The sequence below is a fragment of the Vanellus vanellus genome (genome assembly GCF_965231255.1).
Source record: "Vanellus vanellus genome assembly, chromosome: 8".
In the NCBI taxonomy this organism is placed as follows: Eukaryota; Metazoa; Chordata; class Aves; order Charadriiformes; family Charadriidae; genus Vanellus; species Vanellus vanellus.
In genome coordinates this window covers 24,914,863-24,930,422 of record NC_138913.1, presented here as the reverse complement: position 1 = coordinate 24,930,422, position 15,560 = coordinate 24,914,863, and the positions used below count along the sequence as shown (strand labels likewise).

The following is a 15,560-nucleotide window of genomic DNA, read 5'->3' as shown; positions in this document are numbered from 1 at the left end:
GGAATTTATATTATTCCAAGTACTTAAGAATGAACCATCTTAGGGCAATAATCAGTATTCTGTTTAATCCTTCACCCTTGGAATCCATTATTGCTAAGCACCTCAATCTGATGGGAGTTACATTTACTTAGGGATGATATTCTCCTGAAACAGAAGTAACAGAAAGCAACATTTCCAACTTACAGAAAGAGCTAGGAATTGGATTTTATTGTTCTGGTTAAAAAGTGTTCCTTGAAGCTGTTTTTTAATGTATCTAACTTAAGAAAATTGGTATGCAGTTCATTATGAGACCGTTCAGATTTTTATTTCTCTACGGCAGACAAAGAAATACAATTTCCAACACACAGCTACTTTCAATTTAATCTATTTCTGACTATTTCGTATTGTCAGTGTTTATAGAAGACTATTACACAGATGGATATATCTAATATTTATAAAGTAAATTAACACTCTACTTTATAACAACATGCAAAGGCAGATAAATAATGAATTATCCTTTTCATCAATCTGACCACATAATGTCTATTTCACTGTAATATTAAGTACCGCATCAGACTGGTTGTTGTAATTCCCCATGGCAAGTTAAATCAAACAGTGTGATACAAACAAGCCCTGAACTGCAACCTACAGAACAGTAGAAGAACATTAGAGCCAAGCAAGATTTAACAAAAACATTAATTACTGGTTTGATTATGGATTTACCACCAGTGGTTGATGAGAGGTAAAGGAGGGCTGTACTCTTCCAGGAGCAAATAAGAGCTCAAACCGTGACTCTGGGTCACAGCCACAGTCTTAATAACCTCCCACATCCTGACTAAGCAATTCCTCCTCGCATTTTACCTGTGCAGATTATTTTTCTTCCCGCACACCCCACCCGCCAAGGTGGACTTTAATCTTACAGCAGTTTTCTACTATTTATATCCCCATGCTCCATCACTCTTTAATGGTGAAAGATTACGAGTAGACTAATGTGCAAACACATCTGACTCTCAACACACTGTTGTAAGCATTCTTCCAAGCTGACAAGAAAACATGCCTACTTTAAATGAAAATCAATCTCTGTTAAATCTGGTAGCTCCAGCTCACTTGGACGGGCACGACTTTAAGAGCTCACAAGGAGGTGTGCTGAAGCAGTAATATCAGAGAATTGTGCATTCAGCTTTGACAGACGGCAGCTGCACCACCACTGGAAGCGCATCTGAGGGAACCCAGATAGATGATAGAGGGAGACACAGGTTAATCATGCCTCTGAAACTCATCGGTAGGTTATCTTTCCTTTTGGGCTGAGGGACTTGAGAACAAGGCCTATCAAGCAAATGTTTTCAAAGGTGCACAGTTAATTCATCCTGGAGCACTTTCTGTCCTGACTTCAGCATTCCGTACAGTTCAGTTGTCACGCCCTTATTGACCCATTTTGTCTTTTGATCTGTTTATATCTCCGCCACTGAAAAACAGCCAGGAATTAGAGCAACTACCAGGAAAATAGTTTTGCCTCGTCAGAGTTCATAAACCAGCTGGCACAACAGGATCTTCAGCTGCCTTTAGTACTGGACCCACTAAAGGGCTATTTCGGGCCTATTATCCTGGGAAATGTAACATGAGAAGCAGTACCACCTAGTCATTTTAGCTCCAGCTCTGCTATCAAACCTAGTGATAAAATCCTTTTATCTCTAAAAGTTACTTACTTTATTGAAGTGCTGAAGTTTATCAATTAAATTGCTGATGAGTGGGTCCAATCCTCTGACTTTCAGTTCTGGATTATTAATTTGTGCCTTCAGTCCACTGGAAACAACTCTGCTGGTGTAACTGAAAAAGAGGACAAAAAAGAAAACATCAGTGGCTGGTACCATATCCGCTGGAATCAGAAATCATATTAAAGGGGACTCACAAAAAGCATATATTTTGTAAATAGCAATTTGTAACAAACATTTATGCTTTTAAATACACCAAACCAGAATAAAACGCAGTTTCTTGCACTATCATTCATCACTTTAAACTATTCAAGTCACAACTGACAATTTCATAAACCACATAGAGGTTCCTTTCATTCACATTTTAATACTTGAACCTCTATAACTGACGTTCTCGAGTTCTTCCACACAGCAGTCGAAGTTTATAGCTTCCAAAAAAAGTCCTTCTTTCATAATTACAGAAACCCAGGGAATTGAAGACAGAAACTAAATATTGAGATTGAAGTAAAATCCAATGAAACAGCAGTCTGATTTTGAAAAGATTTTTAAAGTGTGAGATTGGACTTCTCTTGCTAGACTAGCAGTTTACAACCAAACTGTCTAGAGACACCGTAAAGCAGCACCTGCTGTTCTACCAGTGCTCCCCACCATGCCTTATCCGTGTTATGAACTCGCTAGCCAGGGTCTACATACTGGAATTCTCTCTAGCTGAGTCTTGCTTTATTTGAGGAATAGCAGCTGTTCTCACACCGCAAAGACCTGTCTCTTATCAGCAACCTTCTCTCACTGACTGCTGACTAAACGGTTTCTGCCAGTCTTTTCTGGAATACACCATAATGTATTCCCAAAACTTATTGGTTTGGGGCTGATGGGGAAGATTCCAGGATTGTGCACATTTGGTCTCTGCTTCTTTACCACAGTCGAGGAGGTGATTCATCAGCACATGTATGCTGAATCCAGTGCTTCCTGAAAGTATTCAAACTACTGCACATTGGCTCCAGAGTTGATCTGTTCATGCATGGTTTAAGTTCAACCCATCCACAATACCCCCTGCAAATCCCAGAGAGATACGGAGCAACCTTTTTTTGGGGAGTCATGCTTTTGAACCACTCTCATTAGTTTGGCACTCATTTGTCACAAAGTGGATCTCAGACATTTGCGTGACTAGTTACGAACTGCACAAGAGACTGTTCCCAAACCAAACTCTCAGAGTCACACACATGCCTGGGAGGATCTCATTAAGACACCTTGTTGGTATCTTTAGAAGTGAGGTAGTAATCGGCTGTGCTCCTTTGGACTGAAAGGTCAAGAGAAACATCCTGCTACATCTTTCACTTTGATCATACCTACTTACTTCGATATTCCAGATGTTCTCCTATCAGTGAATCCTTCACTGTAAACCAATTTGTGCTGAAACTGAGGACAGCACTTCAAGGCAGAAAAATTGCCCAAATTCTGTTGCAGAAAGACAATAGAATGCAGCAGGGGAAGACCTAGCTCTCCAAAAATATTTGTCCTTGCTTAATTTCATCTAGGATGAACAACAAATTTTATGCAAACTGCTGGCAAAGCATACCGTAGTATATTGCTGTAAAAAAATTGGCTTAAAAACTGAGAATTGTCCACCTTTTCAGTAAACTCAACAATAAATTTCACTTCTCAGGAAAAAGCACCCACAAATGGTTTAGAACAAAGAAACGAGAAAAATCATGTTTTTCACTAATAGCCAGATAGTATTTAGAAGACAAACATTAAGGAAAATCTTTAACAGTGAGTTTGTTTTTTTTTTTTTTGTTCACCGAGCCTTTTAAAGGTAACGTCCTAATTTTTCTTGATGTGTAACTCACACAAGTATAAACTAATTTGGAAGTGTAAACTTTCATGATGCAATGGCACGTGCAAAATGATGCTCGGGTTTGGCCCCTTAGAGCACACTCAGCCAGCTGGACTGATGTCCCCAGGAAGAACCCAGCTAAAGTATCACTTTGAAGCCAAGACTGGTACAGATCGTATCAATCCACTTCAATTCATTTGGACAATACAGGAACACTGCTGCACCTTACCTGCCTTTAGCTTTACCTTTGTTCTCAAATCATGCTATTTGCTGAATGCTCATCATTGTTGAGCATGTGAAAACACATGGTTACCCACTGTAGATGTACAGGGACACTTGACGCAGCTTTTTGAGATCATCTAGTTGCAATACAGGAGAAATTTAATTTAATGGGTCAGCTCATGGCCTCCACCAGTCTGTTCAGCATTTCTTTGTGTGCATTGCTTTGTCTCATCAGAAACTCATCAACAGCAGAAAAAAGTGAGGGTTTTCCTTTTCATTGCTCTTGACTGCTCTCCATTCAACCTCTGGTTAGAGCTATCAGAATTTCTCTAGAGGCTTATGTCATTATAATCCAGGATAAAGAACACAAGATTGCTTCCCCTCTGGGTTGACTGGGTTGGGGTTTTTTTTGGCAAATGATACTGTGTTTTTGTCCCTGTGTATCACAAGCCTCCATTAAATGCCTCTAAGTGGTATTACAAACCTACAGCACTGCATGGAGTTTGCATAAACATGACCAACTCGGGGACAACAGCAGCAGCAGCATTAATGCCAGAGTCCTCAAAGGGACTCAAAATGTGGAAACTCATAAATATTGCTGTTGCTAAATACATACCCTCTTTTACATACATTGTTATCAGGAAAATAGGACCACTTGGTATGAATGAGTTCACAGTCCACTGAGACAAAGCGGATACTCATACCCTTAAAGTTCCACTCATGTTTAAGGACTCACTCTTTAAAGCTCTAGAGATAGGCATAAATTATGCACAGATATTTCTGTTGCCCAGATTGCTTGCAATTAAGATTCATAATGTGGTTTACCTAACTTTCAGATGTCAGAGAAACCATGCGTGAGTTGTGCAACATTTCCCTATCTCCTTGGTCTAGCATAGCTTCAGTATGGCAGTCACTAACAACTACATCTAACTGCTAATGCCAGGCTGCAGCAGGTAAGAGGTGGCCAGCTATGGTCTGGAATGTGACCTGCATGACTGGCAATGCCCAGAAAACCAACTACAGACCTTTGGCAGTGGTGAAATAGATGTGATCTACCAAATGAACAGTGCAAAAAGCTGATGTAAAAAGAGGCAAGACCTACTTGCAGAGCACAAGAAAACCAGCCCTTGGTTTTGCCCATAATAACCTGTAAGCTCTGCTTGCCTGTGTGTTCTTACCATGAGATCACTTCTATGACAAACCCAATCCCATAAAGACTCAGATGAACTAAAAAATGGTGAGTTCAGAGAAGGTGGGCTACACCTCTCAAGGAGAAGGAGACAGGGCAGAGAACTGAACGAGAATTGCACAGCCAGCAAGAAGGGAGAAATTTCTCCAGTCCATCACAGCCAAGAACCAAAGACTACAAGAAAAAGACATTATGTCCATCTGACTCAAACTACTACCATGTAAACTGCGAATCCTTTTACTAGCTCTGTATCATGCTAAAATACTTTGAAATAAACACTATACATTTCCTGACAGATAATCCGATTACTTCACTACTTTGCATTATCTAAAACATTTTTTTTGTTGACATCAGATCCTGAATTACTGGAAATGTACATTAAGTAAGATCAGAAATTGGCTCCCTTTATTTAATAACCCGCAATTTAACTGAAATACTGTAGTACAGAATTGTTAACTCTGGTTACAGCTCTAGTACTTTATTCATACTAAATCCAGAAATGCCAGCGGGAATGGCCAGGAAAATTGTATTAAAATATTGTCACTGGAGCAATCCTGAAAGTAACTGTTACACTGGACCCCAAGGAACAGCACAAGCAGACAGAATTTTCATCCAGACCTCAAGTCTCATGCGCCAATGTTATTTCACTGATTGTTTGGGCAAACCTACCATACTTTAAAAAACAATCTCCCCAAACCCCACCTTTACAATATTTCAGACCAGTATCAATTATTTTAGATCTTAGCTAACACAGCTCATCGCAAGTTTAAAAAAAGGTAAAAAGTGAAATGCTGTTTACACATGGGATTGCATTTCAACTGAAGGCACACATTTGTTTTCTACATAAATATAGATAAATTAAGATATTTGAGCCTAAATGCTCATTTTAAAATAAAGCCAGACACTATTCTGAAACTGTGTGCTTTTAAACTCCTAATATGAAAAGGGATCAAGATAGAGGATCCCCTCAAAGACAAATATGCCTTTTTAGATAGTTCAATACTTTAAAACGACATATAAATTAGAAATAACTTCAAATTCCAGGCAAACAACTGCAGGAGCTGCGTTAGAGATAGACCTAACTAGCAGAGATATTTAGCCACAGAAGCCCAAGAAACAGGGTGCTGTTTTCACACCACTTCCTTCCCTCCTCCCTGCAAGAGACCGTACCAGTCAGGATACAAGTGTCAGATAAAGCTCTTGTAGGCAGCTTTTCCGAGTATTATTGATCAAACTCCAGCTGGGAGACTGCTTCCATTACTCCATATTCCTCGGGGTGCTATTACCCTGAGTTGTGCCACTAGCAGCCACTAAGCACTCCAATGCTTTGATCCGGTGGCTAATGGCCTGTCCTTTTCCTGAAGGAAGTCAGCTCCAGCGCGTGGACTCACCACGCTGCCCCTCATATGCTTGGTAACACGCACTGAGCACTTCAGAATTATTTATATTGGAAAGTCAGTATACTCGGAACCCAAATTTCATCTGAATGAAATTCTCTTCATTTTAGTTCTCTTTTCCCCACTTGAGTATTTGGCCCAATGTAGCTGCTTAAGAGGCATCACAATTCATATTTAATTGTGGGAGAAACAGGACATCTAACATCACAAAGCAAATCTGAAAATCTGAGCCTCACATTCAGTTCAGAGGAATCTATGAACTGCCATAAACATCTCTATAGGACAGAAATTGCTTTTGATGAAATAATTTGTCATACAACATTGAGAGTTGTCATGTATATAAGATAAGAACAAAATACATTGGCTACAAAATTAAAGATGTATTTGCTGATATTTTCTAATTTGTTAACCACTTTTTAAAAATATACTTAAACACTGCACATCACCAAGGCAACAATTTTGAACCAGAAGTATTCTTCATAGTCTACCATGCATTTTTTCATCATTTTTGTTGGAATTGGTTGAATAATTCTGCTATAATCAACAAGGGCAAAACCAGCAACACCTTTCTAAGACACGCTGGCAAGCTCAAACTCTTTGTGACTGAGACTCTACCATTTCTAGAAGTCATATTAAAACATTTATTGGTGTTACAAAAAAGTGACTGTCCTATTTTCTGTACAAATGTAGAAACTATTCTGTAAAAAAAACAAACAACCCCTCTCCCCAAACAGAAGAAAATTGCAGACTGGACCACCTGTAAAAAAAAAAGTTTTCTCAGCCTTCTAAAAGCCAACAGCTGTCCAGCTGCCTGCTAAAGCCAGAGAAATCTAAAGAATGCGACTGATTTTATAACCAACAAAATCATAAAAGTATTGAGACAAAGCTAGACTTTACAACGATCATTTCACATCCAGCTCTGCTTTTTTCATCTTTGTGCATAACTTCTTAAACAGGAAGCAACCCTAGAGATATGCTGCCTGTAAAACCACCCAGATGTAGATAGCACTGCACAAATAATAACTACAATGAATTAAAATCACGTCTTTTTAGGCCCAGATGTTTGAAAGTCAGTCATTGACTGCAGGCTCTCGTTTGCTAAAAAAATTCTGAAGTAGCCTGTTTATTTCCGCAATATACTCAACACACTGTCAGAGCAGACACCACCCACCACCACTAAATGACTCAGAGGTTAAAGGGTTAGAGGGGGAGAAGGAAGGGAAGAGCTTTGAATGTGTCATTTAGTAGGAAGCAATGAGAAATAAGGATAAGCTATTTAACTGGCCTTGAGATCCACTGAACAATTAATTCAGTTACATTAGGCATGGTTCACCAGATGGTGTGTTTTGTCTTATATTTATTCATAATTTGACCCTTGGGCTGGAATGGTTTGCCTGAAATTCAATTATGTGAATCCACTGCTGATCTACACCAGCCTGTTGTTTCTCCAAATTAATAATTTTTGGACATTTCCCTTGTAGTTCTTAGATGCAGCCCTTGGCGTATGTGACACTGACCTCCAGGGCTCTGCAAGGAATGATTTTCTCCCAATTCAAAGAACACAGAAACGTGCACTGACCAGTAAGAGCAGTGACAAAACACCTGTATGGTTGCAGACCTCAAAATAATTCATCAAGTTTATCAGCTTTGATCTGATTAACCCTTTTGCACACTTCTTTGCAAAATGGAAAGAACAAGCAGAATATACGGCAATTGAATATCCCTTGCCTGGTTATCATAGTTGCTTGTCACTCAACAACTAACTTGAAGGAAGCAAAGCAAATGCCATTTTCCTGAAGCGCTGTTGATGCTTAAACGTAATTCTCCAGGAGGAAGAGCCAAATCAGCACAGGATTCTCCTTTGACTTGGCTGTCCCTAAGCTGCTCCGCATGATGAGCCCGGCAGTCCCCCCCTACTCCTTCCGATCCTTGTCATTAAAACTGACCAAGAAATAGATTGTGCTTTATCTCCCAGTGACTCCCACAGTAGCACTACTCAGAGAAATGTCTTATATCATACTTTTTATCATTTCTGTAACAGCTTAGCAAACCTGGATTACAGTCATTGAACACCTTGGCTGAGAGGTCTCAAGGAAAGGAACGATCAAGCCATGACCAGTACGGTTCTCTAGAAACTAAATGCTCTTTCACTAAGCTGCCACAATAAACAGTTTATTAAAAAAAAAAAAAATAAAAGAAATACATCTTGATAAATTTACTGTCCAATAATCAGCAGCCATAAGAGAAAAAACTGCCAAAGTTTGCAGATTTTGGGTTTGTCTTATAAAACTGCAGGCTTTTGTACGATTGTTGAAAGTCATATAACTTCTTCGGTAACCTGTAAATCACTGGGGCCTTTAGTTTGTTTTTAAGGAGAAAAGATGTAATTTATGCCAGTGTACGGCAGGCGCAATTCTACTGAAGTCAGGGGAGTCATACTAGGGTAAAATCTGGATACATCACATGTAAATCAGACCCTTTGTGCACAAAGGAAAAAATTTTCATGTGTTCTAAATGATCAGCTGAGCACAACTGGAGCAATATTCTCCAAACAAAAGATTTATCTGTTTTCAAATACCTATGTAAAGAGTTCATTTTGAAATGATTAAATAACTGCCAACAGACTACAAGAAAGCTCAAGTCTCGCACATAATGAGTTTAGCTGCCCTGAAGATTTTGTGAAGCAGAACTGACACAATGTGAATACCGTCTCTGCCAGAACTATTCTAATGGGCTTCAGTGGAAGTTTCACAAATAATCTTGTTTATTAGTAATTATGGGAAATGATGAGACAAATACAGTGTGCTAATGGGATAATTCCCCCCAAAATCACAAAGCCACACGGTATTTATAATGGTCTTTCTCCACTTCTGCAGGGCTAAAAAAACCCTGCTGCAGTCTAGATTATAAAGACAACTTGAAGACTGCAGGTACAAACCCAAATTACCGGAAGGCTTCAAGTGACTGGATAATGCCACCCCATGAATGCTCTGAAAATCACAGTGAAAAGCAACTCAGCAAAGGAGTTTGTGAAAGAACTCGCCATCAAAAAAGATGTGTTCATCAGTTTTTCCAGAATCACACTGAAAATGTAGTGACTCAAGCTTCAAAGAATACTTGTAAAATGCTTGAAAAGTGTTGTAAAAAAATGTTATTATGGATTGTAGGTGAAACAGCCTACATCCTTTTCCTAGGTATGTGAAAAGTTAATACTACCTCCAAGGCACACTGAAAGCACCAGAGGAATTTGTAGAACTTAATTGGACAGTCTTTATTATGTTGAGGGAAGGCAAGTACTCGCCTGGAATAACATCAGATAGGAAAGTTCTTCAGTTTAAAGTGGAATAAACTCTATAGGACACGTAAATGATACCTCTATACCCATCAAAGCAAATATAATGGGCAATGAAAATGATACAAACCCAAAAGCTGATAACCTAACTAGGAACTGGCAGCATAAAGACCATTCCTCATTAAATGAATTTGAGAAACAGAACAGAAAATAGAACAATAAAAAAAACGGTATGTAGTTATCAAAGTAACATCTGTGGCCATTCCTAGGGGAAAAAGTAAAACTAATCTGAAACACCTTTTTCTCAGTAACTCCTAGACTGGAGGAGAACATTCTTCAAGTACACACAGGAGAACAGAGCCAAGCTGAATCCTGATGGAGAATCTGATTCTGCACCTCTCAGAGACTGGCAGCTTGCACCCTGTTCTGGGGGCTGTGGAAAACAACTGGAAATATGACTGCCTAACTTTTTAACCTGACAGATGGAAGATACTAGTGGAAACTTTTCTGACTGACTCAGCAGAGAAGAAAACACAGTCTCAAGAGAGAAGACTTGAATCCTTAGAAGAAAAAATAAAAGCAGACTTAGCACTAAACTTCACAGCAGTGGAGAGAGAATGAATATCAAGCAAGGGCTCACAATATTTGGTTGATGGGACTTTTGGCAGGCCAAGGTGGCAAGGATCCAATGTCCCTTTCTGGAAACTATGGTCGCTGATACTGAAAAATTAGGCTTGACATATGACCACGGGTATACAAAAGGATATTCTATGATCCCAGTGTAGAAATTTTTATAAAGCAAAATGGGAATGTCCTAATTTGCACAGTATCAGACATATGTCACAGGGAGAAGACCTTGCCTGTGGCTCATTAAAAGCAAAGCAAACCGAAACCTAACAAAAATACTTTAATGCTAAGAGGTCAAAATTGCAGCTTTCCTCAGAAATTAGTTTCTCCAAATACACTTAGATACACATGGGAGATTAATGAACAGCTGACAATAATGAATACATGAACTGCAGCTCTGTATGAACTCAACTCAGGGCCTGAACTCTGCCCTCAAACAGTCTTGGCTTAAGCCCTCTGGCTTCGGCACCCCTTGCCCATTCTCACTGCAGCTACAGCTCCTGCCAAGACAGCCCCGGGTGCATACTCTCTGTGTGTGACTTCCACAATCAAAACTACTGTTGAGACTAATAGTGCAGCATGACTGTTGTTGAATATCACTGCTCCCGCAGCAATTTCAAGTTCCTTGTCTCCATTTTTAATGCTTTCCACAACTCTGCCCGGGGCCGCTTATCTCCATGTCCATCTCCCCTGCTGATTATGCCAACATGCACCCAGCTTTGCTTACTTTATTTGAAACCCTACTCTTCTCTCCCATGCCAGTTTGAAGTACCTTCTCAGGCTACTCTTTAAGGTGACTCACTACCTACCTTCACTCCTCCCTCAATGCCTGCATGTATTGCAATGTTGATAAAGCCATCGACTACAGCCCAAGCTGGTGCTCTGTAATGGAAAGATGCACTTAGCTGGTACTCTCTGGACACAGGGAGTAGATCAGATATAGCATTCCTTCCCATCTCATGCAAAGCAGGCATTTGGGTAGTCCAGGCCGAGTCTCTCTTCCAGGCTCAAGTATACGGTGGCTGAAATTTACACTTTCTGAACCTCTGTCACTTCCCCTGGCTATTTTGGCTCCTTAGGGATGTCTCTGACCATTATGTATTCTGAACATGCACTAATGCACACACATTCGATTTCGTTCCCTTACACAGTTTTTCCAGTATATTTGTGCAGAGCTATTCAAGGCAATTCCTACCTGCTCCAGTGCCTTCACTTCTGCTCAGGTCTTAATATCTTATAGCGGGTATTTGGTCCTTTAGCCACAGATGGAAGAGTTATTGACCCTTTCTGGGCTGCAGGAGTGCAAGGTACACAGTTCTAATCTATTCCTATTTCCACGTTAATGACTTTATCAATAAGACGGTGATGCTAAATTTCATATAAGTAAAAAGTAAACAGGAGGCCTTAATGCTGTATAGAAAGAGATCAGACACTAAGACTTCCAAATCTCCTGACTCAGAGTTCTGAAACTCCTTCCCTTTTGCTTAATCTTTTCCACCAGCAAGACAGCTGAATTCATCATTCCAAAGCACCAAAGTTTTATTACTTATAGAGGAAGCAGTATTTTATTGCAGAAGCTATGAGCTACCTGTTCAGCTCACCAGCAGATTTATAGATTTCATCCAACCCCTTCCTTTTGCAACTGCCTAATTGGCACAGGTCAGGACAATCAACATTTATTGTTCCCCTAACAGTAAAACACCAACAGCCAAAACGCACTCAGCATACTCTGCTGCCACTGGTTGATAGCTATGGGCACTGGATCAGGCTTAGCTTAATTATTGTTATCCTGTAAGCACCCTTATTGCTAGAATTCCTTGCAGATACACCAAAGCCTCTGCCATACTAGTACCACAGGGACATGTTTTGAACACAGTCTTTTCCAGTGCCAGCTTGATGGTTTGGAAACAATTTGGGCAGGCAGCAGTTTTAATTTGTTGCTAGCTTATATCTAACTAAATGTTTGATGCAGTAGTTAAGCATCTAGCAAAAATCACCACTTTTATCACTCTTGAAAACACTGCAGAAAAAGCTAGTATTAGTAGAGAGCAAGTATGGTCTAGTTATGGAGATTAAAATGTCTCAGCACTTGTCCAAGAGAAGTGTTTACCCAAGTCAAGGCTGAAGAGCGCGAGAGTAATGTGGGAAACTGAGCAGCCTCAATTCATGTTTTTGTCGTTAAATACAAAGCATTGTTTTCCTTGCTTGAGTGTCTGGTACTTCTTACAAAAATAACTGCACTAGAAGAGAGGTCAAATGTAGAAAGATTTTCCTGTCATCACAAATTTGAAAAAGAGAATATTTATAAAAAAAAAATCAATTTACTTGACCTATGCTGCTCAATTCTTCTGTTAATACTGTTGAAGATTTATGTCTGGTTAAAACTGTTCCCTTCCACAATTTAACTTCTCTCCCACTTGATTTTGCAGTAAGGTCACAATCCAGAGTTCATGATTTTATACTTTGTTGCCACAGACACAAACAGCAACACAAATTCAACACAAGTTCACTGCAGGATTAACTACCTCAAGGACCAAGTTGTTAGGGGAAAGCACATTTAAACACAAAATACATATGCCACAAAATGTTGCACAAAAGAAAACCTAAGAAGAAAAATAAGGGCAGGGAATCCTTTTTGCCCTGCTGTAAATGCCCTCCTCTTGAAAATCCAAGTGTCATAGAGGCTTACCCTGAAGAAACCCAGTTCAAGCATGTGAAGTATGATTTTATTTTTGATGGTTACTTCTAAGCTGGATGATAGTAAGTGGGAAGAGTAACTACTTCTGGCACGCTTGCAAGTTAGTAGCATGCTTCCTCTAGAGTTTTGATTTCTGCTGCAGATTCCCTTCCATTACATCCCCACAAGAGCTCTAACACCTTTGTGTTAGATACAGTAAAAGCAGATCATGAGACTCACTAAAACCAGGTAAACTCAAAATGACATTCCCATTCACACATACACATATAGTACACTCACAAACATGCATTTTTCACTTTTTAGCTAGAAAGTGCAGACACCATCAGACAGAATAATGGAACACAGAAAGAAGTAAGCCTAACGGGGCATTAAGCTAAATCCAACAGAGAAAGCAACTGAAACATACTCAAACAAGTAACTAATGTTGCAGTGATTGCAGGGACTCTCATACAGCCCTCGTCTACATAACGTCCAAGGTGACCTGAATTTTATTTTTTTTTTTGCATGTATCATCACAAATAATCTGTTTAGTAATAACATGCTCCTATTCCCCGTTCATATTTAGGGGATGAAGTTATGGTACCTCAAACAGAGATCCTAAAAGGACCCTGTTCCATCCAGTTGCTACTGACCATCTGGGCCTAAACAACTTAGGCTCATACTTGGAAAATAATAACAAGCAAGGAATCAAATGCTGATCTCCCACAACCACCCACCCACAGCATCCTTCTTGATCCTCCCTGGTTTATAACAACAGCAATAAACAGGTGTCTCCTCCACCCTCCCGGAAAAAGGCATACTGATCCGATCAGTCTGTCACCAATTACATTGCTGGAATACCTGCCTCCAGGTGCAAAGGTTCACTTGAACTTTCTTCTCCACCCTCCTGGCACCCTGGAAGGAGCAAGATGCAGTCTCCATTGTTGCACTCCCAGCACAAGGCCAAGGAGACACTTGAGCGTGGTCAGGACGTACCCACGAGCTAACCTGGCACGGCTAAGGCAACATGAATCCTCACTCACCCACTGGAGGACTTAGCAAGCTGCCTGTTAATGAATGTGCCCCAGAGAACACGCCTGAGCACTTCCCATAGTAAGGCTGAGAGGTCAGGATGTATCAAGCAGCGTTATTTTTTCTATGGATGTAAGGTGCAACACAAAGTACTTCAGAGCTTGAGTGTGAACAACCTCGGTTAAAAAAGAAGCAGACAGTTTCAAGCGGTTGCCATGGGCCAAGCAGGCAGAGAGCTCTTTCCTCAAGCTCAACAGCTGCCCTGACTTGGGTATTTTTTCAAATCTTTCCTGAGATGCAGAGACCTTTTGCTCACCACACATGCTGGAGCTGACAACTCTCACCATGGGAAATACGTATCTGCCTCTGCTCAGCCATAAGGAAAGACCTACAAATACCAGGAAAAAAATGACAAGAGGAATGACTCTGTTTTCCTGCTAAAATGGGAAAAAAAATAAGACAGGAAGTCTCTCTTCCCCCCCCCCCCCCCCCTTTAAGATGTGTACGATATTAAAGAACACAGAGACCCAAAGTCATTTTGAACACAAGACAAAAGGAATGAGAGAATAGCAGGCAGTTTGTTGTGGCACAGCTATCAGCTACAAAGCACCACTTGTTATCTATGTGCTAAAAATATTATGATGATTAATGGCAAGGACGAAGGAAAAAACAAATAATAGGCGGAAGAATAAATGATGTAACAATGTTTAAAAAAAAGCAAGCATGTGACATTTCAACATTTACAATAGGATCTGAATAGGCTTCAGTTGTCTATAGCATCATTCATCTTCGAGGCATCCTGAAGAACTTTACAAAGGGGTGGGTTGGGCTGGTACTACTGTGACCCTAATGGCAGATGGAACAGGCAGTAGTCATGAAAAACAGCCCACAAACACATAGTAGAGTTGGTTTTCAGTATGTGAAAAAAGTTTGCAAGTCTATACAGCTATTACTGTTGGCTACTTAATTTGTCTTTTGAGTAAGATGGCAAGGAAAGCACAAGGAATCTGGCGATGGACAACTGTTCATTCTGAGGTCATGGGCTTAAATTTTTCAACATCTGAGTGTTTGCAGTGCTCACTGGTTATTCAGCGGCCCATGCAAACACTTCCATGTGGACAGTTGCAAACAACATTCTTGCTTGGGAAGTTTCAGGCAGGGTGTCGGTGGAGTTGGCATCTTTTAGCAGGGAAAAAGAGAATTTCCGTCGCCCTCAGGACACTGAGTTTCTGTAAGTATGGTGTAGGCGTAAAGGGACAGGGCTGAGCAGAAGGAGGTGATGGAGATGGTACTGGGCTGCCATGGCACCAGTGGGTCTGACCTGTGGGAAGGTGTGCCATTTGAACACTACCTCCTGACTCTCAGACAAGGTGGCACTAGCCCAGCCCCTAGCTCCTGCAGAGGGAGATGGAGCAGCAGCAAGTGACAGCAGGGACAGTCATCTCTGACACTTCCTTTTCTGATCAGCTGCCAGAGACAGACTCGTATTACGACTTTTCACAATGAATACCATGAAGGTAAAGGACACGCAGGAACCCAGGGACTTTTGCAGTCTCTCTGTACTTCCTGCCACGTGCCCTGCTCTGGATCCATCACAAA

The 15,560-nt window shown here is 40.4% G+C and overlaps 1 protein-coding gene across 1 annotated transcript in view; it reads right to left on the bottom strand.

Moving 5' to 3' along the window:
- Positions 1-15,560, bottom strand: part of LOC309675052 (glypican-5-like) — a gene marked incomplete at its 5' end in the record, with an annotated part of 391,179 nt that overhangs the window by 153,405 nt on the left and 222,214 nt on the right. The window contains one exon of the mRNA XM_082487256.1: positions 1,686-1,806. Coding sequence (XP_082343382.1) covers positions 1,686-1,806 — 121 coding nt within the window. The remainder of the gene's footprint in view (positions 1-1,685; positions 1,807-15,560) is intronic.